Below are 24,899 nucleotides of genomic sequence, written 5' to 3' on the forward strand. Positions count from 1 at the left end.
TTGTTGGAGCTGCACTCATCCAGGCAAGTGGGGAGTATTCCATCACACTCCTGATAGTTACTTGCAGATGGTGGTCAGGCTTTGGCGAGTAGTATTCTGAGCCTCTGACCTGCTCTTACAGCTACTGTGTTTATGTGGTGAGTCCAGTTGAGTTTCTGGTCAATGGTAACGCTCAGGATGTTGACAGTGGGAGATTCAGTGAAGGTAATACTATTGAATGTCATGAGGTGGTGGTTGGATCGTTTTCTATTGGAGACGGTCATTGCCTGGCATTTGTGTGTCACAAATGTTACTTATCAGCCCAACACTGATATTGTCCAGATCTTGTTGAATTTGAGCACGGACTGCTTTAGTGTCTGAGGAATTGTGAGTAGTGCTGAACATTGTGCAATCATTGGCAAACATCCCTACTTCTGACCTTATGATATAATAATTTAAAATATATCGATAGTAATTTTCAGTCTTTCCCTTTTTTGAACTGCAAGCTTTCTGGGACCTGTACCTTGGCTCTATTATGTGTTACCAGCCATCATGGGCAACTGTGGCAGTGGTACAATTGCATCGAAGGACTTCAGAGCTAACAGTGCCCCATCGACCAAGGGGCGAAGGTGGGAATATGGAGTTAGGTTGCAAATCACCATGGTCTCAGTGAAGTCTGTAAGTTCTGAAGGGCTAAAGAAGCTCCTTCTGTTCCTGCCTCTGTATGTTCGAGGTCAGTGATATACTACAAAGATTCTGGCTGTAGTACATCTGTATTTTTAGATTTCGATTTAGATTGTATTCTCATGTGTACTCAAGTATGGGAGTACAGGAATACATTGAAAAGTTCACCACACGGTGCCATCTTAGATACAAAGGTACTGAGGTAGGTACAATGTAGTAAATGAAACAAAGTTTAAAAATCACACAACACCAGGTTATAGTCCAACAGGTTTTTAGATTAGATTACCTACAGTGTGGAAACAGGTCCTTCGGCCCAACAAGTCCGCACCGACCCTCCGAAGAGTAACCTACCCAGTCCCATTTCCCTCTGACTAATATACCTAACACTATGGGCAATTTAGCATGGCCAATTCGCCTAACCTGTACATCTTTGGATTGTGAGAGGAAATCAGAGCACCCGGAGGAAACCTACGCAGACATGGGGAGAATGTGCAAACTCCACACAGTAACCTGAGGCTGGAATCGAACCTGGGGCCCTGGTGCTGTGCAGCAGCAGTGCTAACCACTGAGCCACCATGCCACCCTGTGCCTTTTGAATGTTGTAATTGTACCCGCTTCCACCATTTCCTCTGCCGGTGTGTTCCATACATCTTATTTGGAAGCACTAGCTTTCGTATCGCTGCTCCTTCTTCAGGTCACAACCACCTGAGGGAGCAGTGCTTCGAAAGCTAGTGCTTTCAAATACACCTGTTGGACTATAACTTCGTGCTGTGTGATTTTTAACTGAGTTAACTTTTTAACTCAGTCCAACACCAGCATCTCCAAATCATTAAAAAGTTAAGAATTACCTTCATAGACTTATGTTAAAAAATACAGAATGAGGTAATAGTTGATATTAAAGTCCTTCTTAATATAAACTAGAAAAGTCGAAGGAATAAAGTTAAAAGTTTAACTGTCTTTGATGAGTCCTCTGCTTAGCTCACTCTCCTCAGCTGCCTGTTCTCATTGCCACTGGCCAGATGCTGAGGGATATAATGCCTTGTTTCAATTTTTTCAAACTTGTTTCCTTCTTTTCCCCTGCTGTGCATTTCAGACCCTTTTAATTTTTTTTGATTTCTTAAGGCAGAAACAAATGCATGGATATGCTCAGCTTGACAAAGTGTTTTAAGAATTTTAATTTGTTCTCTATTGGGGAAAGGTTGGGTTCACAGGCCTAAAGCAGCAGTGTGTGTTTTTCATATTTATACTGTTTTTGCTGACTTTTTAAGTTGTTCTCGTTCACTTTACAATCGATTGTGTTGCCTTCATGAACAGTAATAATTTGAGCCAGTCCTTCTGAATTGGACAGTCTGTGGACATATTATCATTTCCTTGTTCTCAGTAAGATATACACTGGGGTGTCAGCAAACATGACCAATGCACTAAATATGTGTACAGACGCAGTGCATTAAGGCATAGTCTATCTCATGTTCTTTCAGTAATCCATATAGGTGTTCAGTCTGTCAAAAACAATGCGCTGTTAACCCCGTCAGGTCAATTGGTGACACGTGAATGGTGCCCCCAAAGAACATAGTGCCTCACTTATCATCGTTGATTGTTCACTCAATGACCTGGGTGAGACGATGTCCCATGTAAGTTAATGGCACCTGTCATCACTCAAATGACAAACATTATGTCACATTGGGGGCCACTGCTTAGCTGCACATCAGCTAAAGGATGTCAGAACAAATTGTGACTTTCGCAACCTTCGTTGGAATACATCAGTTTTTGTAACCTTTCTGACATGACCTTCAGCACTGTTCCTCAATATATTATTTTCTGTGAGCATATATTGTTGGGTTTTTTTGTCATTTAGAGTCATAGAGATGTACAGCACAGAAACAGACCCTTCGTTCCAACTCATCCACGCTGAACAGATATCTTAAAGCAATCTAGTCCTATTTGCCAGCACCTGGCCCATATCCCTCTAAACCCTTCCTATTCATATACCCATCCAGATGCCTTTTTAATATTGTAATTGTACCAGCCTCCACCACTTCCTCTGGCAGCGTGTTCTCTACACCCACCACCCTCTACATGAAAAAGTTTCCCTTAGGTCCCTTTTAAATCTTTCCCCTTTCACCTCAAACCAGTTCCCCCTAGTTTTGGACTCCATTACCCTGGGATAAAGACTTTGGCTATTCACCCTATCCATGTCCCTCATGATTTTATAAGCCTCTCTAAGGTAACCCTTTAGCCTCCGACTTTCCAAGGAAAGCAGCTCCAGCATATTCAGCCTCTTCCTATAACTCAAACCCTCCAACCCCAGCAACGTCCTTGGAAATCTTTTCTGAACCCTTTCAAGTTTCACAACATCCTTCCTATTGCAGGAAGATCAAAACTGAACACAGTATTCAAGAAGTGGCCTAACCATTGTCCTGTACAGCCGCAAGATGACCACCCAACTCCTAGACTCAATACTCTGACAAATAAAAGGAGAAAGTAAGGACTGCAGATGCTGGAGATCAGAGCTGAAAAATGTGTTGCTGGAAAAGTGCAGCAGGTCAGGCAGCATCCAAGGAGCAGGAGAATCGACGTTTTGGGCATAAGCCCTTCTTCAGGAATCCTGAAGAAGGGCTTAATGCGCGAAACGTCGATTCTCCTGCTCCTTGGATGCTGCCTGACCTGCTGCGCTTTTCCAGCAACATATTTTTCAACTCTGACAAATAAAGGCAAGCGTGCCAAATGCCTTCTTCACTATCCTTTGTTTCAGTATCAAATGAGGGAGCAGTCCTATGGTCCGGTAGAACTACAGCAACTTTACCTTAGTAGGTGCCATTTAGCTCAGTAGAATAAACAGCTGGTCTGCAATATGGAGTGACATTAACAATGTGGGTTAGATTCCTGCATTGACTGAGTTTACCACAAAAACTCCTTCACAACCTCTCCTTCTCAACCTCTCCCCTTGCCTGAGGCATGGTGACCCTCAGGTTAAATCACCATAAGTTGCCTCTCTGTAATGAGCGAACAGCCCTATAGTCTGGGAAGCCTATGGCAACTTTACCTTATAATCACAGTGTTTAAAACAAATGACAAAGGCTATTTGGCCCAACTAGTCTTTGCTAGTTTATGTTCCATATGATTCCCCCTGTTGAACTTTATTAATCTCTCAACATAAGTAATCACGTCAGTGTGGAATTTTACCATTCTCAGCAGGTTTTCAGCTCAATGGGGGAGCATTGTAGTTCAACTATGGAACTCCCTCACTGACCCTCTTCACCTCTTACTCATCTCTTTCCTTTAAAGGAAGTGCTGAATACCTACCTCATTGAACAAGCTTTCTGACCATCTCTCCCAATCAGCTTTTTATGTGCTTGAAAACAACAAATGCTGGAAATCACAGTGGGTCAGGCAGCATCCATGGAGAGAGCAAGCTAATGTTTTGAGTCTAGGTGACTCTTCGTTAGAGCTCTTTAAGCGGTTCAGTGTGAAACGTTTGACTTGAAGTGAGATGAGGAGGAATTTCTTCAGCTAGAGGGTGATGAATCAGTGGAAGTCATTGCTGCAGAGGGCTGTGGACGCCAAGTCATTGAGTGTATTTAAAATGAAAATTCTTGATTAGTAAGGGAATTGAGGGCTATAGGGAGAAGACAGAAGAATGGGGCTGAGAAACATATCAGTTAATGAGTTTTGAGAAGATTTGTAGATCAGGTTGAGATTCTGGATGTAGGTTTGCTCGCTGAGCTGGAAGGTTTGCTTTCAGACGTTTCATCACCATACTAGGTAACATCTTCAGTGAGCCTCCAGTGAAGCACTCATGGTATGGCCTGCTTTATAAACACATAAATAAAAAGCGCGCCATACCACCAGTGCTTTAGCGGGTGGTCACTGATGATGTTACCTAGTCTGGTGATGAAACGCCTGAAAACGAACCTTTCAGCTCAGCGAGCAAACTTACATCCATATTATCTAATGGTGGAACAGACTTGTTGTGCCGAATGGCCTAATTCTGCTACTCTAACTTATGGTCTGTCCTTAGTAAAGCCTGGGATTGTAATATAAATACCAGGAACTGTAATGAAAATCTACTAAATCTTTCAGTACTACATGACTAGAATTAGAGGGCAAAGGTTTAGGGTGAAAGGGGAAAGATATAAAAGGGACCTAATGGGCAACGTTTTCACCCAGAGGGTGGTGCGTGTATGGAATGAGCTGCCAGAGGAAGTGGTGGAGGATGGTATAATTACAGCATTTAAAAGGCATCTGGATAGGGATATGAATAGGAAGGGTTTGGAGGGATATGGACCGGGTGCTGGCAGGTGGGACTAGATTGGGTTGGGTTGTCTAGTCGGCATGGACAGGTTGGATCGAAGAGTCAGTTTCTGTGCTGTACATCTCTATGATTCTACGACTGTATGAATATCCTGCTGAAGGTTAAAAAAAAAATTCACAAACAAACCAGCACTATATCAGTGTCAATCTGTGAGGGCGGAGTTAACTGTGGTACCTATTTATAAAATGACCCACTGATCCAGGATCTGTGAGATATTTTTCTAATTAGCCTGTTCAGAGATGTTATATCATAACTCTGGAGCAGGTGGGACTTGTACCCAGACTTCCTGTCTCAGAGGTAGGGACACTTGCACTGCATCACAAGTGCCCTGTCACATCATTTTTACAATGTTAAAGCCACTATTCCCAAGCGGTCTCTCACCTTCATGAACTGCGAGGTGAAGCCCGGCACTGTTTGGAGCCAAGGTTTGGTACGGACTAGAGGCTCAGTACCAGCATGCTCTGGGTTGGCAGACTGTTGTTCTGAACTTTTATTTCTGCAACGCTGGACTTTTCAATTCCTCTATTTTCTGAGATCTTGTAACTGTAGAATCTGTAGCTAGGTACCTTTGTAAGTGGTGACTTATAAACCTTTCACTATAGTCATTTAAGTACATGGGACAATAAAACTAATTCTAATCAATGCAAATCAATATATAAATATAAACTGTTGTTATGCTTTGGAGTGTAATTTGCTATCTGTTCATTGTCCTTTAAGGGCTTCCCTGGACCTGCAAAATATGAAATAAAAAGCTTGTTTGGTGAGAAGACCAGCCCCCACGATAAACTGAGTACTCCACATCCACCGTTCTTGTCTCAGACCAAGGTAAAGGGTACAGCATCTTACCTTTCATATTCTCTCCATTAAATCCTTCTGTGGGTTATTAACGAACCTAATTGCTTTGTGTCACCTGGATTGCAACATATCCTTGTTCCATGGGTCAGTTTACATCAATTAAGAAGGTGCTAATAGGTTTTTAATGGACTACAAGTTGGAGCAATTCTTTACAGCAAGACACGTGTTATGGTTCCCCTTCAGATCTTCTCAGTGAGACTGTGCTGTCAAAACATGTCCTTTCTTCACCTTCTTGTAGAATGTTCACGAGTGAGCAGCAAGAACATTTCCAAAGTGGCCCATTGCCTGAGGAGTGTTTTACTGGGGATGTGAGAGGAGCTATATAAATTCAGTATTGAAGATGGAGTGATGATCTCATTGAGGGCTTAGAGATGATTAAGTAATTTGATGGGGTTAATAGTGAGTGCAGAACAAAGGGAGCAAAACGTTAACACAGAAATGTAGAAAAGGCCATTCGGCTCTTCAAACCCGCTCCGCCATTTAACATGATCATAATTCAGTGTCTTGTTCCCAGTTCCTCCCCATCCCTTTGATCCTGTTAGCCCAAGAACTGTGCCTTGAAAACGTGTGGGTGTGACCGAGTGGTCAAGGCGATCTGTTAGTGCCCAACATTTGGGTTTAAATCTGGTCAGCTATAGTTCTAACTGTTTCAGGGTTTTCTGGTGTAGCTGCAGTGTCCCTGCCTCTGGGCCAGAAGCTCCAGTTTCATGTCCCACCTGTCCCTGAGGTGTGTCGTAACATATCCAAAAAGGGTGATGAGAAAACTGAACCATAAAGTTCAAGCCAGAGGTAGAAATTGGGAATGCTGTCCACCAAAAAATGGATGATGGTCAGGAGGAGTGTGATTAAAACTTAAGATTAGATTCCTTATAGTGTGGAAACAGGCCCTTCAGCCCAAGCAGCCTACACCGACCCTCTGAAGCGTAACCCACCCAGACCTATTTCCCGCTGACTAATGCAGCTAACACTACAGGCAATTTAGCATGGCCAATTCACCTGACCTGCACATTGTTGTGACTGTGGGAGGAAACCGGAGCACCCGGAGGAAACCCATGCAGACACGGGGAGAATGTGCAAACTCCACACAGACAGTCACCCGAGGCTGGAATCAAACCCAGGTCCCTGGTGCTGTGAGGCAGCAGTGCTAACCACTGAGCCACCGTGATGCCCTTCAGTGAATGTGTTTTTTGTGAGGTGATGTTACTAAGGATTACGAAACAAAGGTGGATGGAATTAATTTAGATATCAGCCATTGTGAGTAGTTTTGGGCCCCATACCTGAGGAAGGGTGTGCTGGCATTGGAGGGAGGTCCCCAGCAGGTTCACAAGGGGGCGGCATGGTGGCTCAGTGGTTAGCACTGCTGCCTCATAGCACCAGGGACCTGGGTTCGATTCCTGGGTGACTGTCTGTGTGGAGACTGCACGTTCTCCCTGTGTCTGCATGGGTTTCCTCCGGGTGCTCCGGTTTCCTCCCGCAATCCAAAGACGTGCAGCTTAGGTGAATTGGTCATGCCCATTGTCAGGGGTGAATATGGGGAATGCGTCTGGTGGGTTACTCTTCGGAGGGTTGGTATGGACTTGTTGGGCCAAATGGCCTATTTCCATACTGTAGGAAATCTAAAAAAAATGATCCCAGGGATGAAGGGATTGTCAAATGACAACTGGTTGAGATCTCTGGGTCTGTGCTCGATGGAGCTCAGAAGGATGTGGGAGGACTTGATTGAAGTGTTCAGAATACTGACAGGCCTGGATAGAGTGGATGTGGAGAAGATATTCCCACCACTAGGAGAGACTAGGACCGGAGGGCGTAGTCTCAGAGTAAAGGGACAACCGTTTAGAACTGGGATGAGGAGGAGTTTCCTGAGCCAGAGGGTGGGAAATCTGTGGAACTCATTGCTGCAGGAGGCTGTGGAGGCCAAATCATAGAGTGTTTTTGAGACAGAGATAGAGTTATGGGAGGAGGCAGGAGAATGGGGTTGAGAAACATATCAGCCATGAGCAAATGACAGAGCAGATTCGATGGGCTGAATTCTGCTCCTATACGTTATGGTCCAATGGGATGCTAGGACAGCTTTGAGGGGCTGGATGGTTTCCTCCTCAATTTAGCTGTATTTGTTTTTAATTACTTTGAAGGGAAGATAATGAATGCACATAACCAGTTTATCAAAGGAAAGATCTACATTTATATAGCACCTCTCATGACCTCCAGACATTCTATTGTATTTGACAGCCAAATAATCACGTTTTGAAATGGGACCACTGTTGTAATGTAGGAAATTTTACGGTGAACAGCCTCTCTTTTCTAATGCAGGCCCCAACGACACCCACACAATCACTGCCCAAAGGGGAGAGCCCCTCTCGGGACGGGGTTTGGAGTAGTATGGGGGAGGGGGTGAAAAGTCACATATCCCCCAAACTCTGGGGCGGGCGGTCAGCATCACAGAGAGGAAGCTCCTCTTTCTAGAATAGATTCTGCAGCAGGATCTGGTCAGCTCCGCCTCATTGGCACAGTGCCATAACCGGAAGGTCACTGGCATTCAGTGGACAGCCAAAGCCCAGGCACCGACTCAGTCACAGAGGACTCCACGGTGTCGGACATTGTGTAAATGGACAAGGCAGCCACAGGAACCATCACAGAGAGGATCGTCAGAAACACTTGGTAAACCGGATCGAAGGTTAGAGGAGGACAACATTGAGATCAGTACCATACCGTGTGCTACTGGCTGTCTCCATGGTGACTGCCCTGGAGAGCCAGGTCCTGCAGAATGCTCAGTGTCTGTCAGAAATACTCAAAGATCTGCCCTCGATTATCCTGCCATTGGTACTTAGCATCAGCAACAAGGTAAGGGGGGCTTTTAAAATATTCATTTGTGGGACATGGGTGTTGCATGTCTGGCACTTATTACCCATCACTAAGTGGCTTGCTTGGCCATTTCAGAAGACAGTTGAAAGTCAACAACATTGCTGTGGGACTGGAGTCACATGTAGGTCAGACCAGGCAGATTTCCTTCTCTAAAGGACATTAGTGAACCAGATAGTCAGACAATCAGCATTAGTTTCATGGTCCTTAGTCCAGATACTTTTAAAAAAATCTAATTCAAATTCTACCACGGCAGGATTTGAACCCAGGTCCCTATATCATAAGACCATAAGACATAGGAGCAGAAATTAGGCCATTCAGCCCATTGAGTTTGCTCTGCCATTCAATCATGGCTGATAAGTTTCTCAACCCCATTCTCCTGCTTTCTCCCCACAACCCTTGATTCCCCTTGATACTCAGGAACGTATCTATCTCCATCTTGAACATACTCAATGACTTGGCCTCCACAGCCTTCTGTGGCAATAAATTCCATAGATTCACCACTGTCTGGCTGAAGAAGTTTCACCTTATCACTGTGGCTGCTGGGAATCTGAAACAAAAACCAAAACTACCGGAGGAACTCAGCAGGTCTGGCGGCATCGGTGGAGTTAGCTTTGATTTATTTGTGCAGACATCTCCACCTCCACCCTTCCTGCAATCCCCGACTGAGGGAAGGGGAGCTTGAATCTGGCAGGACAGTCCCAGCATGGCCAGGCTCTCTCATCACTGGAGACAACCTCCCAGATCGCTCTGTAGAGCCTGCTACAGGGCAGGCTCCCTCAGCCTCAGCCAGGAACCTAGGGATTGCACCTCGATATAGTGTGAGGACAAGAAAACAAAAAGCTCTGAAGCTACATAGTTGGTGTGGCTGACACGTCATTGTAAATACACTCTCACATCTGTAAATACAAAGGAACCTCGATTATCCAAAGGACACGGGTGGTGGTGGGGGGTTGGGGGGGGGGGGTGGTGGGGGGGTGGGGGGGAGGGTAGGATTTCATTTGGTTAATTGAATTCCGAATAATTGAATGCTACATAACGTTGTTTAGCCAGGCATTGGGACTTTGCGATCTTGCTGGATAATCCAATATTCCGATAATCGAATGCTGGATAATTGAAGTTCCTCTGTATTTATGCACTTTCAATCGTCACCTTTTTGTTCAACTGACAGTCTAGCTGTTGGACCTGGCTACAGGGCGACCTCAGCCTCTTCCTCCATTCAGTGGAGGATAGAGGTTATACTGATGAGATATTCTCATCTTTGAGAAGATTCCTGCAGGAGCATTACAATGTAAGGTGTCCCTGAGCACCAAAGTGAAGCGCTCAAGTGTAGTATGGGTTGGTACAACATCAACAAGACGCTGGTTAGCTCAGTTGGTTGGAAGGCAGAATGATGCCAACAGTGTGGGTTCAAGTTCCCACAGCAGCTGAGCTTACCATCAAAGTCCCTTCTCCTCAATCTCTTCCCTCGCCTGAGGCATGCTGATTCCCAGGTTAAAGCACCACCACTGGTCCCTCTTTAATGAGAGAGCTGCCTGATTTTACCTCAGTCCAAGATTGGTAGGTGGGGTTTGCCAATGCTGACAAAGAGTGGAGGTAGCTGATGCTCATGGGTGAAAGAGAGGACTGCAGGTGATGAAGATGAGTCAAAACGTGTGGTGCTGGAAAAGCACAACCGGTCAGGCAGAGTCTGAGGAGCATAAGTTCTTCATCTGGAATGGCTCTTCTGGGCCAGAAGGTTTATATTCAAGTCCCAACTATCCCCAGCGGTGTGTCATACCATGTCCAAATAGCGGCTCATTCCTGACAAAGAGCTTATGCTCAAAACGTTGACCCTCCTGCTCCTCAGATGCTGCCTGACCAGCTGTGCTTTTCCAGCGCAACAATGTTTGACTCTGATGCCCATGGGCGGGTGCCGTGAGATGTTGGGGAATGAATATCAACATTGAGACTCTGAGCAGAAACCGTGAGCTGTACCTGCCAAGTAACTTCTCAGACTTTCCAATGGGAGTTGCTGCTATGGGGTTTCTCAGCAGTACACAGGAGAGTTGAGGCGAGCTTAGTGAATAATCAGATGAAAATAAAGTACTTGCCACTTCCTGGAGAGATTCAGAACTCACTGCTGAAACCTCAAAGGGAAAATTGGCTATTTTTTTCTTGACATTGCGAATTAGATTTTTCTTTATTTTTGCTTCATTTTCCCACATTACAATCTATTGACCACTCGAGGGCTGGGAATGTGTCACCTTATACTATTTTGGAATAGTGGCTCTGTGCACAGAACTTCATTGTAATTATATTTTTGAATCCACCTGTTTGGACATGGTATGACACACCTCTGGGGATAGGTAGGAACCTGTTGGCCCAGAGGTTGGGTCACTACCATTGAGCTGCAATTTTCAAAATTTGCTGTATTAAAGCTGCAAATTCTGATCTTGCTCTGCTTTAAGTGAAAGCAGCTGTAATGACTGAGTAACCCCGGCGATTGACAGAGATATCATTTTGAAAATTGTCAGTCTGCTTGCTTGTAACATCGGCAAAAGTTTGCCTACTCTTCAATTTCAATTTTCCCAATGGCTCACCATGAGATTTAGTTTGAGGTTAATTTAGCGATGACAAGACAATTACTGGGTGCCCTTTCACAGGTAACTTATGATGATGTTCTCCGCTATAACTCACCAGCGAGGTAATCTTTTCAATCGCCAGGCCCAGTACAAGGATTAGGTGGCCTTATAAATTAATATTATGTATTTTCTTTTACTTTATTTTTACTGATGTACATCATAATTCCTTCAAATGCTGACATTATCATTAGCTTCTGTGGATGAGTTTCTGGGCTTTGCACAGATGCTGGTGAGATATGGAACTGCCGTTCATAGATATAATCATGATGAATAACTTCTGAAATGCTGAATGTGTAAGTGATCAATGAAATGGTTTCGCATGCGTCCTGGTAAATGGTGAGATTTTGCATTGTTTCTCTCATTTGTTGATCAAACTTTAAAAACAAACACACGGAAACTGTTGGAAATGCCCAGCATCTGTGGAAGTGAGGAAACAGAGTTAATGGGGAGATTCTTGATGAGGCTTTGGGGGTCTTGCTTGCTGGCTGGAAAACCAGTGAGACACCTACACTGCCTTTGCCAGGAGGACCACTTAACTAGAAGCAGTGATACGGTTTCTATGGCCTCCCCCAGGCCCTGGTTTTTAGGGGGGTGGTTGCTGGGTGAATAGTGTGATGGAAGCCTCGCCTAGATAGACAATGCTGGAGAATTAGAGGCTGGTGGCTCAGCACTGCCGCTCGGAGGGTGGTGGCTACTGCAGGAATGACACCCAGCCAACCCTCAGATCACAGAATGCCCCAGTACAGGCAGGTAGTGTATGGGGGTTGTGGTGGGTTCATGGTGGGGCGACACGGTGGCTCAGTGTTTAGCACTGCTGCCTCACAGCGCCAGGGACCTAGGTTTGATTCCATCCTTGGGAGACTGTCTGTGTGGAGCTTTCACCTTCTCCCTTGTGTCTGCATGCGTTTCCTCTGGGTGCTCCGGTTTCCTTCCACAGTCCAAAGATGTGCAAGTGTGGATCAGCCAGGGGAAATTGCCCATAGTGTCCAGGATTGTGCAGGCTACGTGGATTAGCCATGGGAGATGCAGGGCTCCAGGGATAGGCTTGCGGAAGGGGGGCGGTGGGTGGGTCTGGGTGGGTCTGGGTGGGATGCTCTTCAGAGGGTTGGTGCAGTCTCGATGGGCCGAATAGCCAGTTTCCACACTGTAGGGAATCTGTGAATCTGTGAAAGAGGGGCCAGGAGTTGACAGCGCACCCGCCCATCACTGCTCACAGACCAATATTCTGTCCCTCAGTCCCACACCAAGTGCCTTTGATTGAGGGTTATTCCTGTCCCAGAGCTGGCAAGATGGACATGTGGTTTCAGCTATGGTATATGCTATATAAATTAATATTCCAATATTCTGTATCCTACAGACTTTCCCTTGTAGCTGGCTTCACCACAGGAATGGTATAACGTCCACAAATGATTCAGGAAATCCAAGTTGCTGTAGCAACATGCACGTTACCTGGAGCTATGAATAACAACTGTAAAGGGTCCAATGTACTTTCCATAAAATGGCTGACTGGGGATCTCTCCAACTCTTACCTCCTACTGTTGCATGTTGGGAAGATTTGCAGCTTGACAGTCACTCTGGCTGCATAATGAATGCGCTTTCCATCACCATCTGACCCAGGACTTTCTGGCTATGAATCATTTTGTGTATTTAAGACAGAGGTAGATAGGTTCTTGATGAGGTTTTGGGGAGAAGGCAGGAGAATGGCATTCAGAAATATATCAGCCATAATCGAATGGTGAAGCAGACTCAATGGGCTGAATGGCCCTATGGTCTGAGATAAGGACACCAATACTAAGCCACAAAACTTCACTGAGGTGAAGTAGGAGGCTGAGGACAGAGGGTTGAAAGTGGGAGCAGGCAGTAGGGAGTTGGGCAAACTAAAAGGACGATTGTTGGTAGCTCAGGACTGTGCTTACAAACTGACCAGAGGTGTCCCACATGACAGTGTTCCATTCTGCACCTGCTCTCCCCAGTATAAACAAACACAGAGAGGAAGCGCTAGAGAAACTCAGCAGGTCCTGCAGCACTTATTGAGGGAAAAACAGAGTTAACGTCCCGTGACCCTTCTTCAGAACTGAAAGAGGCTGGGAAATGTTTTTATTTAAATATTTTTGTTAGAGGTAGAGGGGGGAAGAGGAGAAGAACAGATGATATAGAGGCTCAGTGCTGTAGGTTTAGGGATGCAGGGGGAGATTATCTTTGCTGTGGTCTGGGGTAACTTGCAGCATTATTCTCTGCTCAGATATTTAACCTGATAATGGAAGCCAGATTTACACCTCCGTTTCCTTGATTTTTCCTCTCCAAATGTGCCTAGGAAAAACACAGCTGTGCTGTTTTTGCTTAGCTTTGAGGTTATTTATTGTGGGGAAGGCCTGAAACTCCTGTAATGATTCTGTTCTCCACCTCTCTGTTGTACCAGAGGTTTTTGCCTGTGAAATCCATCGCCCCAGCTCCTGGATGGTACGATGATCCACGGACTGCTCTCCAGTCCTTGAAGAGGATATCGACGAAAGGCAAAACCGCTTTCGGTCATAATGCTGCGAGATTTGTCGAGGATTGGCGCACAGCTGAAGAGCCAGGTTTGTGGTTCCACCCAGAAAGAGCCTGTGACATAAAACCCATTTTCACTCCATTCCCCCAGTGACCACAGGAGAAGCTATAATTGCAGTAGGTTATTTCTAAGAGACAATGAGGGCTGCAGATGCTGGAGAAGTCAACATTGATGAAGTGTGACGCTGGAAGAAAACACAGCAGGTCAGGCAGCGTCTGGGGAGTGAGAAAGTCAATATTTCAGCTTGACTCTTCATCAGGACTGAGGAAGGGGAAGCAGGCTGAGAAATAAATGGGGAGTGGGGCTAGGGGAAAGGTAGTTGAGATGGCGATAGGTAGGCGAAGACAGGAGGGAATTGTGATAATCACCTCCTAACTTCACCTACCTGTCACCACTCCATAAGGAATTTCTAAATCAACCTGTCACAAGGTGGAACATGAACCCCAATCTACTGGCTGAGAGATAGGGACACTACCACAGCACCACAAGAACCCTTAGCTAGTTGAAATAGGTATTTCCTAATTAACCTGTTCAGAGATGGTATTGTACAACTCTAGTGTGGGTGGGAGTTGAACCCAGACCTCCTGGCTCAAAGGTACAGATATTGCCACTGTGCCAGAGCCCCTGTTAGTTGAAATAGTTTTAATTTAAAGGAAAATATTTAACCCATTTTTCTCAACAACCTGTTCAGAAATGTTGTTACACCCCTCTGGAACAAGTAGGACGTGAACCTAAACCTATTGGCCCAGAAGCAGGGACATTACCACTGCGTCACAAGAGCCCCAATTTGTAGTCTATCTGCTCATGGTGTTAGCAAAAGGTTTTCAGTCTCACAGCTCTGGTCTGACAGCTCTGGTCTGACAGCTCTGGTCTGACAGCTCTGGTCTGACGGCTCTGGTCTGACAGCTCTGATCCCACAGCTCTGGTCTCACGGCTCTGGTCTGACAGCTCTGGTCTGACAGCTCTGGTCTCACGGCTCTGGTCTGACGGCTCTGGTCTCACGGCTCTGGTCTGACAGCTCTGGTCTCACAGCTCTGATCTCATAGCTCTGGTCTCACGGCTCTGGTCTGACGGCTCTGGTCTGACGGCTCTGGTCTCACAGCTCTGGTCTCACAGCTCTGGTCTGACAGCTCTGGTCTCACGGCTCTGGTCTGACAGCTCTGGTCTGACAGCTCTGGTCTGACAGCTCTGGTCTCACGGCTCTGGTCTGACAGCTCTGGTCTGACAGCTCTGGTCTGACAGCTCTGGTCTGACAGCTCTGGTCTGACAGCTCTGGTCTCACGGCTCTGGTCTGACAGCTCTGGTCTGACAGCTCTGGTCTGACAGCTCTGGTCTCACGGCTCTGGTCTGACAGCTCTGGTCTGACAGCTCTGGTCTGACAGCTCTGGTCTCACGGCTCTGGTCGCACAGCTCTGGTCTGACAGCTCTGGTCTCACGGCTCTGGTCTGACAGCTCTGGTCTCACAGCTCTGATCTCATAGCTCTGGTCTCACGGCTCTGGTCTGACGGCTCTGGTCTCACGGCTCTGGTCTCACAGCTCTGGTCTCACGGCTCTGGTCTGACAGCTCTGGTCTCACGGCTCTGGTCTGACAGCTCTGGTCTGACAGCTCTGGTCTCACAGCTCTGGTCTGACGGCTCTGGTCTCACGGCTCTGGTCTGACAGCTCTGGTCTCACAGCTCTGGTCTGACAGCTCTGGTCTGACAGCTCTGGTCTCACAGCTCTGGTCTCACAGCTCTGATCTCATAGCTCTGGTCTGACGGCTCTGGTCTGACGGCTCTGGTCTCACGGCTCTGGTCTCACAGCTCTGGTCTCACAGCTCTGGTCTCACGGCTCTGGTCTGACAGCTCTGGTCTCACGGCTCTGGTCTGACAGCTCTGGTCTGACAGCTCTGGTCTCACAGCTCTGGTCTGACGGCTCTGGTCTCACGGCTCTGGTCTGACAGCTCTGGTCTCACAGCTCTGGTCTGACAGCTCTGGTCTGACAGCTCTGGTCTCACGGCTCTGGTCTGACAGCTCTGGTCTGACAGCTCTGGTCGCACAGCTCTGGTCTCACAGCTCTGGTCTGACAGCTCTGGTCTGACAGCTCTGGTCTCACGGCTCTGGTCTCACAGCTCTGGTCTCACAGCTCTGGTCTGACAGCTCTGGTCTCACGGCTCTGGTCTGACAGCTCTGGTCTGACAGCTCTGGTCTGACAGCTCTGGTCTGACAGCTCTGGTCTGACAGCTCTGGTCTGACAGCTCTGGTCTGACGGCTCTGGTCTCACGGCTCTGGTCTGACGGCTCTGGTCTCACAGCTCTGATCTCACAGCTCTGGTCTCACGGCTCTGGTCTGACAGCTCTGGTCTGACAGCTCTGGTCTCACAGCTCTGGTCTCACGGCTCTGGTCTGACAGCTCTGGTCTCACAGCTCTGGTCTGACAGCTCTGGTCTGACAGCTCTGGTCTCACGGCTCTGGTCTGACAGCTCTGGTCTGACAGCTCTGGTCTGACGGCTCTGGTCTCACGGCTCTGGTCTGACGGCTCTGGTCTCACAGCTCTGATCTCACAGCTCTGGTCTCACGGCTCTGGTCTGACAGCTCTGGTCTCACAGCTCTGGTCTGACAGCTCTGGTCTGACAGCTCTGGTCTCACGGCTCTGGTCTGACAGCTCTGGTCTGACAGCTCTGGTCTGACAGCTCTGGTCTCACGGCTCTGGTCTGACAGCTCTGGTCTGACAGCTCTGGTCTGACAGCTCTGGTCTCACGGCTCTGGTCTGACAGCTCTGGTCTGACAGCTCTGGTCTGACAGCTCTGGTCTGACAGCTCTGGTCTGACAGCTCTGGTCTGACGGCTCTGGTCTCACGGCTCTGGTCTGACGGCTCTGGTCTCACAGCTCTGATCTCACAGCTCTAGTCTCACGGCTCTGGTCTGACAGCTCTGGTCTGACAGCTCTGGTCTCACAGCTCTGGTCTCATGGCTCTGATCTCACGGCTCTGATCTCACGGCTCTGGTCTCACAGCTCTGGTCTGACAGCTCTGGTCTCACGGCTCTGGTCTCACGGCTCTGATCTCACGGCTCTGGTCTGACAGCTCTGGTCTGACAGCTCTGGTCTGACAGCTCTGGTCTGCAGTCTTGTGAGTATCAGCAGGTCACAGAGTTACATTGCAGCCTTCAGAACCCTCCTGACCATGTTGCTTTGTGCAATGTAATGCCAGCAGATCATCAGTAGCTCATGTTTTCAGGGATTATATCCTTTACAATAACCAGGACATTGTGAAGGGCAGCTGTGTGTGAGAACATACTACAGAGAGTGTTACGAATGGAAGGTGCCTGTTTCCAAATTAAAAGGAATGTTAATGCATTATTAACAGCTATTCACTGACTCTGCACGGGATAAATCTGATCAAGGTGGGCAGGAATGTGAGGGATTTAGCTAGGACCTTGGTAATTTTTAAATTCGTTATGGTGTCACTGGCTGGCTCCAGCATTATTGCCCATCTTTAGTTGCCCTTGAGAAGGTGGGGGTAAGCTGCTTTCTTGAACCACTGCAGTCCATGTGCTGTGGGTAGACCCGCAATGCCCCTAAAGAGGGAATTCCAGGATTCTGATCCAGCGTCAAATACTTGCCTCTTTGCGTGGAACACTTTGGCCAGAAAATAAAGGCAACCCTGGGTTGGATGGGGGAGTAACAAACTGAAGTAAATCAGAAAGCTCCCACATCAGACACAAGCATATGGCCTCTTGCCTCAAGCTATCCTACCCCACATTCTCACTGTTGGTCAGTTGACTTGTTTAGAATTGGTGAAGTTACCACAGTCCCATAGGTCTGCTCTCCTGTAGTGAGAGAGATTATGTTGTTTAACCTGAGGGTCACCATGTGTTGGAAAGCAGAGAGGTAGAGTCTTCATGGTAACCTCAGGAAGTGCAGGAATTGAACCTTAAGTGTTGGTGTCGCTTTACATTGTGGACTAGCTGTACAGCCGACTGAGCTAACTGGCATGTTTACCCCCACCATGCCTGATTTTCAACTAGAACTTTGCAATTGGAAAGTAAATAAGACCCTTTCTTTGCTCGAATATTGCTGAAAAATGACACATATTGTCAAAGATTTCATCCGCACTTTTCAGGACAGGACACAAGAGATTAGCCCTGATTGAAAGATGGAGCCAAATAATTCTGCTTCAATATCATACAGTCACATGCAGAACGATATTTATAATTTTTATGAGAGGAGAGAGAGGTGATATCCAATATTAATGTTGCTTTCACTTTATATTGGCTTTCTTGTGAAATGTCCTGATGAGTGCAAGATGGAAGACTTTAACAAAATGTTTTATTTTTCCAGCAATACTCAAGTTCTATTCTATCAACCGACTATTTGTTGACTCTTCTGTTACTTAATTAGATCATTCTTGACAGCTTTTTATTTCCTATTTCCAATATTTTTGTAACTGGTAAACAGCAGTATTCAGAGAAGGTTGCTGGGTTGATATCTGTGTTGAGGAAAGGCGAGGCAAATTTCCTTTGGAGTTTAGAAGAATGTGAGGTGACTTGATGAAAATGTAGAAGATCCTGAATGGTCTTGCCAAGGTGGATGTGGAAAGAATGTTTCCTTTTGTAAATTAAAGCAAAGCTAGAAGGCATTGCTTTAACATTGGTGGTCACCCTTCTATGTCAGAAATAAGGGGACAATTTTTCTTTCAAACGGTTATGTGACTTTGGAACTCTCTGCCTCAAGGTGGTTCCTGAATATTTTTAAGCAGAGATAGACTTTTGTTCAGTAGGGAATCAAAGGTTACTAGGGATTGATGGAAATGTGGACTTCAAAACAATGAGTGGTAGGGGAGACCAGAGGGGCTCCTATTTCTTATGTTCATGTGTATATCTCATTGAGTATGAACAGTGAACTGGACTTGGAGATCTAAAAGGCTGATTTGTGAAGGCTGCTGATTTTCTGGTTGGGGAACTAGGCGCACTGAGAGTTCCTGAAGAAGGGTTATACCTGAGATATTGACCTCTCCTCCTCCTGATGCTGCCTGGCTTGCTGTGTTTTTCCAGCTTCCTGCCTGTCTATTTTAGATTCCAGCATCTGCAGTATTTTTTGTCTCTAACACTGAGAATTGGGCGCACTCATGTCTGCATTTGATTCCCCAATGTTAACTCCTGTCAAAGAGGAAGCTTTGTTAGAAGCAGAGTCCTCGAAAACATATGTCATGGCTTTTTAAAAGTACTTTGCCCAAAATGCTTTTTATTGACTGTCTAGGAGAATAAATATTGGAGTCAGTCACACTTAAATGAAGATAATTAACCATCACCAGAACTTTGAAAAGTCCCATGGTGATGTCCACTGCTTTATTTGACAGAAATTTATGGGACATTGTGATCATTTTATTGATATTATCTTTGCTCTGTGATGTGTCATACAATAAAAATTGGCTTTCCAGGAAATCTCTGCCAGCAGGAGCAATAAAAAGATGATTAGAGCCTGTTATTATCAGTCATTGATTTTTTTTTTGTTAAATGCTTGCTTTCTTTCCAAAGTGCAGTACTTAAAGAAGAAAGTTAGGTGACTCCTCTGATTGAGGAAGGGGCATAATTAACTTGTCAGCTTGAAATGAGGGTTGGTTTCATTGTTGACTATTCAAAAATATGTATGGCTTTAGGACAAGAAGCACTGTTGGGAAATATGAAGGCCATAACAGAAGGAAATTCTTTTTGCAGCCTGTTACTATTCATTCAAAATTGCTGCATCTGAATTCTTCAAAGATAAATCATGGACAACATGTTGATGTTTGTTGCTTCTCCCATTTGAGTCTAAAGACGAAGATCAGTTGATATTTTGCCAAACATGGCATTCAAGAAATTGCATGAGAAAATGTCATGATTTGGAGATGCCAGTGTTGAACTGGGGTGTACAAAGTTAAAAATCACACAACACCAGGTTATAGTGTTATCTCTAATTCACTTTTTGTGCTTTGTTTAGTTGGCAAACCTTGAAATTGCCTCCAATGATACCTTTTATGTTTTCTTTTCTTCATAAAAGTGCCATGGATTGTTTGCACAGCTGAAACCAGTGGTGGTATCAATCACTGACATCAACGTGGGTGCCAGATGTAACTCACATTGAGAAGTGAGAATCGGTGCTAGTGCAGGAGATTCAGATTCACGGTTTGACTGCACGTTTGTTGGGTTGCAAGTGGGGATTTCTCAGGAACATATAGTGGAAAATATTTCTGATTTCAACAGGTCCGGGGACCTACAACATCACGAACCACACTCTGGCTCGAGAAAGTGAAAGGAAAACCAGTTTAGAGAACTCATTAAGAGGAGGATTTGGATCAACAGTTCCCCGTCTGAAGTCTGACAAATCGAAACAAAACATGCCAGGTCCAGCTGATTATAAGGTATTGTTCCCCAAATAGTTGATCTGTTTTTGGACCATATCTTTCATACATTAGACTACTCCAAAATGTTCAGATTGAAATAATGAATAATTTCATTTTTAAACATGGGGTGTACTTTATGTTCTTTGATATTTATATTTTTACATTTTTGATCACCTCTTCAAGAGAATTTTTCTTTGAGAGAGCTCTGCAGAGTCTTACCTTAGAATGGTGCAGCTAAGTCTATGAAATTGACACAGAGAATAATGGAGAAACTCAGCAGGTCTGCAGCATCAGTGGAGAGAGAGAAACAGAGTTAATGCTTCCAGTCCAGGAAGACTCTTCTTCAGACCAAAGGCCCATTGGACTGTAGATTCTGTGTTTGTTTCAGATTTCCAGTGTCCACAGGATTTTGCCTTTAGCTGGATTGTCTCCCCTGTGACTCTTCAAGATTTCTTGGGGCACTCAGTCTTTGATCTTGTTGCCTGTTTTACAGCCTCTTCAGTTCTCACGCTGAACATCTTGTCATGTCTGTTTTCGAACCTTGACCAGAACCTGGTGCTATGCATTTATAAGCACAGTATCAGCATGTGGCCTCTCACTAAAACAGTTGCTGAAATTGCTGCTCGCCCTTTTGAATTTCTCTCATTAGTTTATCCCTCCAGTCTCACCTCCTTTTCCAGTTACCCTTTTCCCCATCTCCATTTCCATTTACTTGTGGGTGGCACCTTGCTCTCTCTCTCTCTTTCACTCTCTCTCTCTCTGTTCCCTCTTCACAAAACTATCTAAATTACATTTGTAGATTATTCTGTTCTCCACTTTTAACTGTTCTTTATATCATCAATGTTGGAGTAATTTTGACTTTGGGGAAATCAGGTCAGACCCCAGTAATGTGGGAGTTGTCTTCCTTCTCAAAGCCCACTTTCACACGCACTCTGGCCTGGTTTGGAGGGAGCATTCCTGCAGCATGTAAGTGATTCCGGAGATAGAGAATTGATAGGAAAACAGTTCAATAAGTTGGAATAGTCCAAATGAGCCTGAAATACACAGGGTGTTCTTATACCTTTGGGGGCTGGAACAAAATGCTGCCCAGTTTAAGGATTAAAGTCTTAATTGTCTGTCAGCTGCAAGGACTCTTTGGGGATTAAGTTTTGAACATTTCAACTTATTTTAAGAAAACAAGACATAGGAGTAGGAAAAGAGCCTTCAACAGGATCAGTGCTGAACTTTTACATCAGCTCTACATATCCATCTGATCTCCCTTGATTCCCTTGATGCCTAACATTGTATCAATCTCAGTCTTGAGTGCATCATCGATTGGGCACATACAGCTCTCTGGGGTAGAGAATTCCAGAGACTCACCACCCTCTGCATGAGCACATTTTTCCTCAACTCAGTTGGAAATTGCTGACCTTTTGTCCCTGAGACAATGACCTCCTGACTCTGCTCCCAGGAGAAACATTAACTGCTACATTTGTCATTAATAATTACATCTTTCCAACATGTAATTGTGCACCAGACGAGAAGCACAAAAGGATGGCTAACTGTGGGAAGTGGAGGAATTCCCATTGTTCAGGTGTGGCCTTTCCCTTCCTGAGGTTGGCGTAGAGCCATTGAATAGATCCAGCACTCAGGAGCCTGTGTTGAAAGAGCTATCTAACTAATTTGACTTCCTCCAAGACCTGAAATATTGTTTTGGTCTCCTTACCTGCGGAAGAATGTCCTGGCTATGGAGGGAGTGCAGTGGAGGTTAACCAGACTAATTCCTGGGATGGGGAGAAAATGAGGACAGCAGATGCTGGAGAGTCAGAGTCAAAAAGTGTGGTGCTGGAAAAGCACAGCAGGTCAGGCAGCATCTGAGGAGCAGGAGAGTTGACGTTTTGAGCACGAGCTCTTCATCAGGAATGATAAAGGGCTTATGCCCAAAACGTCGATTCTCCTGCTCCTCGGATGCTGCCTGACCTGTTGTGCTTTCCCAGTGCCACATTTTTCGATTATATTTACAGGAGTTTAGAAGAATGAGAGGGGATTTCCTAGAAAACCATTTGAATTCTAACAGGACCAGGCAGGGTAAACACATGTCATTCTGCTATAACGTGCAATTTATTAACACAAATCCACTGTAACATGGTTGACAAATTGGGGACACTGTTTCTAATGTGTGAACTTTTGAAATGTGTGTTGGCTGTAACACGGTTACATCACCAACACTTCAAAGCACTGTTTCTAAAGTGCGATGTTTCTATAACACGGGGTTGCACAAGAACACACCCATTGTGTTATAGACGAACTGCCTGGACAGGAAGGATGACTGGGGAGTCCAGAACCAGGCTGACCATTTAGGACTGAGATGAGGAGAAATCTCTTCCCCTACGGAGTTTAGATTAGATTAGATTTCCTACAGTGTGGAAACAAGCCCTTCGTCTGTGGAATTCTCTGCCACAGAAAGTGGTTAAGTCAAACTTTAAATGTATTCAAAGAGGGGTTAGATTTAGTTCTTAGGACTAAAGGGATCGAAGACTATGGGACAAAAGCAGGAACAGGGGACTGAGTTCGATGATCAGCTGTAACTGTATTGAATGATGAAGCAGGCTGGAAGGGCCCAGTGGCCTCCTCCTGCTTCTGTGTTTTATAATTCTCCATCTTTTCCCTTTGCCCGCTTTTGTTCTATCTATGGGTATTCATCACATTCCTCTTTGAGAGACATGCTTGACCCTGCCTCCCCCACACTCTCAGACAGTCCATTCCAGACCCTAACCACTGCCTCCCCCACACTCTCAGACAGTCCATCCCAGACCCTAACCACTGCCTCCCCCACACTCTCAGACAGTCCATCCCAGACCCTAACCACTGCGTCCCCCACACTCTCAGACAGTCCATCCCAGACCCTAACCACTGCCTCCCCCACACTCTCAGACAGTCCATTCCAGACCCTAACCACTGCCTCCCCCACACTCTCAGACAGTCCATTCCAGACCCTAACCACTGCCTCCCCCACACTCTCAGACAGTCCATTCCAGACCCTAACCACTGCCTCCCCCACACTCTCAGACAGTCCATCCCAGACCCTAACCACTGCCTCCCCCACACTCTCAGACAGTCCATCCCAGACCCTAACCACTGCGTCCCCCACACTCTCAGACAGTCCATTCCAGACCCTAACCACTGCCTCCCCCACACTCTCAGACAGTCCATTCCTGACCCTAACCACTGCCTCCCCCACACTCTCAGACAGTCCATTCCTGACCCTAACCACTGCCTGCCCCACACTCTCAGACAGTCCATTCCAGACCCTAACCACTGCCTCCCCCACACTCTCAGACAGTCCATTCCAGACCCTAACCACTGCCTCCCCCACACTCTCAGACAGTCCATTCCAGACCCTAACCACTGCCTCCCCCACACTCTCAGATGGTCCATCCCAGACCCTAACCACTGCCTCCCCCACACTCTCAGACAGTCCATCCCAGACCCTAACCACTGCCTCCCCCACACTCTCTGACAGTCCATTCCAGACCCTAACCACTGCCTCCCCCACACTCTCAGACAGTCCATCCCAGACCCTAACCACTGCCTCCCCCACACTCTCTGACAGTCCATTCCAGACCCTAACCGCTGCCTCCCCCACACTCTCAGACAGTCCATTCCAGACCCTAACCACTACCTCCCCCACACTCTCAGACAGTCCATCCCAGACCCTAACCCCTGCCTCCCCCACACTCTCAGACGGTACATTCCAGAACTCAATCACACACTGTAAAATTATTTTTCTTCCTGTTGTCTTTGGTATTTTTGCTGATTAATTGGTGATATGAGGAAATATGAATTTACCTTTGATGGAGGATGCAGTGAGGACTGTGGCATTGCCATGTGGGCTGAGAACTCCAGTCCCCTACATGCCGTCAGAGTCCTGGCACATGTGTAGCAGAATCACAGGCTCCATTTAAGGTGGTTTCTTCCAGCTATACATCATATAAACACTGCCAAAGAGGCTGTGTGCGTGAGGAGCTTGATTAAAATATTAATCAAACCCCCTTATTATAACAGCCCACAGAGATTTAACAAGTACTAAAGTTCAAATGAAATTCAGCATCTGCACCACGGTTTTATTCATTTGAAATGATCTCTGTTCAGATGAAATGAAAATACTGTGGATGCTCAAATTCCAAAGGCTCAGGAATGTCTGAGAAGGATTTTCTCCTAATTGTTGACTTACATGGACACTGCCTTTAAACAGTGTCCCTTATTTTCAGGTTCTCTCTCAATTGGAAACATCCTGTCCTCCTACTCTGTCAAGCTGCTCAGGATTGTCTATGTTTCAATCAGGTCACCTCTTGATTATTCTAAGCTCCAGCAGCTACAGGCCCAGCCGGTCCAACCTTTCCTCACAAACCAACCCAGCATCGCAGATATTAGCCTGGTCAACCTGCTCTGAACTGCCCCCAGTGCATTTACATGCACCTTTAAATAAGGTGGTTGATATACTACCTCTGGACATCTTCCCCCTCACTGCTTCCGACCTCGATAGTGTCCCAACCCTGGACAGCCCGCTTCGACCTCCTTCCTGAAATCCGCAAACCCCATCGTACCAGCCAGTTCCTGCCGCACCAAGCTCACTTCCTCCGACCTTGACTCTATCCTCTCTCCCCTTATCCAGACCCTGCCCACCTACACCCACA

General features: G+C 46.2%; 1 protein-coding gene across 2 annotated transcripts in view; it reads left to right on the forward strand.

The window, feature by feature from the left end:
- Window positions 1-24,899, forward strand: part of stpg2 (sperm-tail PG-rich repeat containing 2) — a 332,382-nt gene that overhangs the window by 86,022 nt on the left and 221,461 nt on the right. For both annotated transcript variants that reach the window (XM_072583829.1, XM_072583828.1), the window contains 3 exons: window positions 5,693-5,800; window positions 13,733-13,892; window positions 20,084-20,241. In XM_072583829.1, coding sequence (XP_072439930.1) covers window positions 5,693-5,800; window positions 13,733-13,892; window positions 20,084-20,241 — 426 coding nt within the window. The remainder of the gene's footprint in view (window positions 1-5,692; window positions 5,801-13,732; window positions 13,893-20,083; window positions 20,242-24,899) is intronic.

Source organism: Chiloscyllium punctatum, chromosome 14 (assembly GCF_047496795.1).
Source record: "Chiloscyllium punctatum isolate Juve2018m chromosome 14, sChiPun1.3, whole genome shotgun sequence".
In the NCBI taxonomy this organism is placed as follows: Eukaryota; Metazoa; Chordata; class Chondrichthyes; order Orectolobiformes; family Hemiscylliidae; genus Chiloscyllium; species Chiloscyllium punctatum.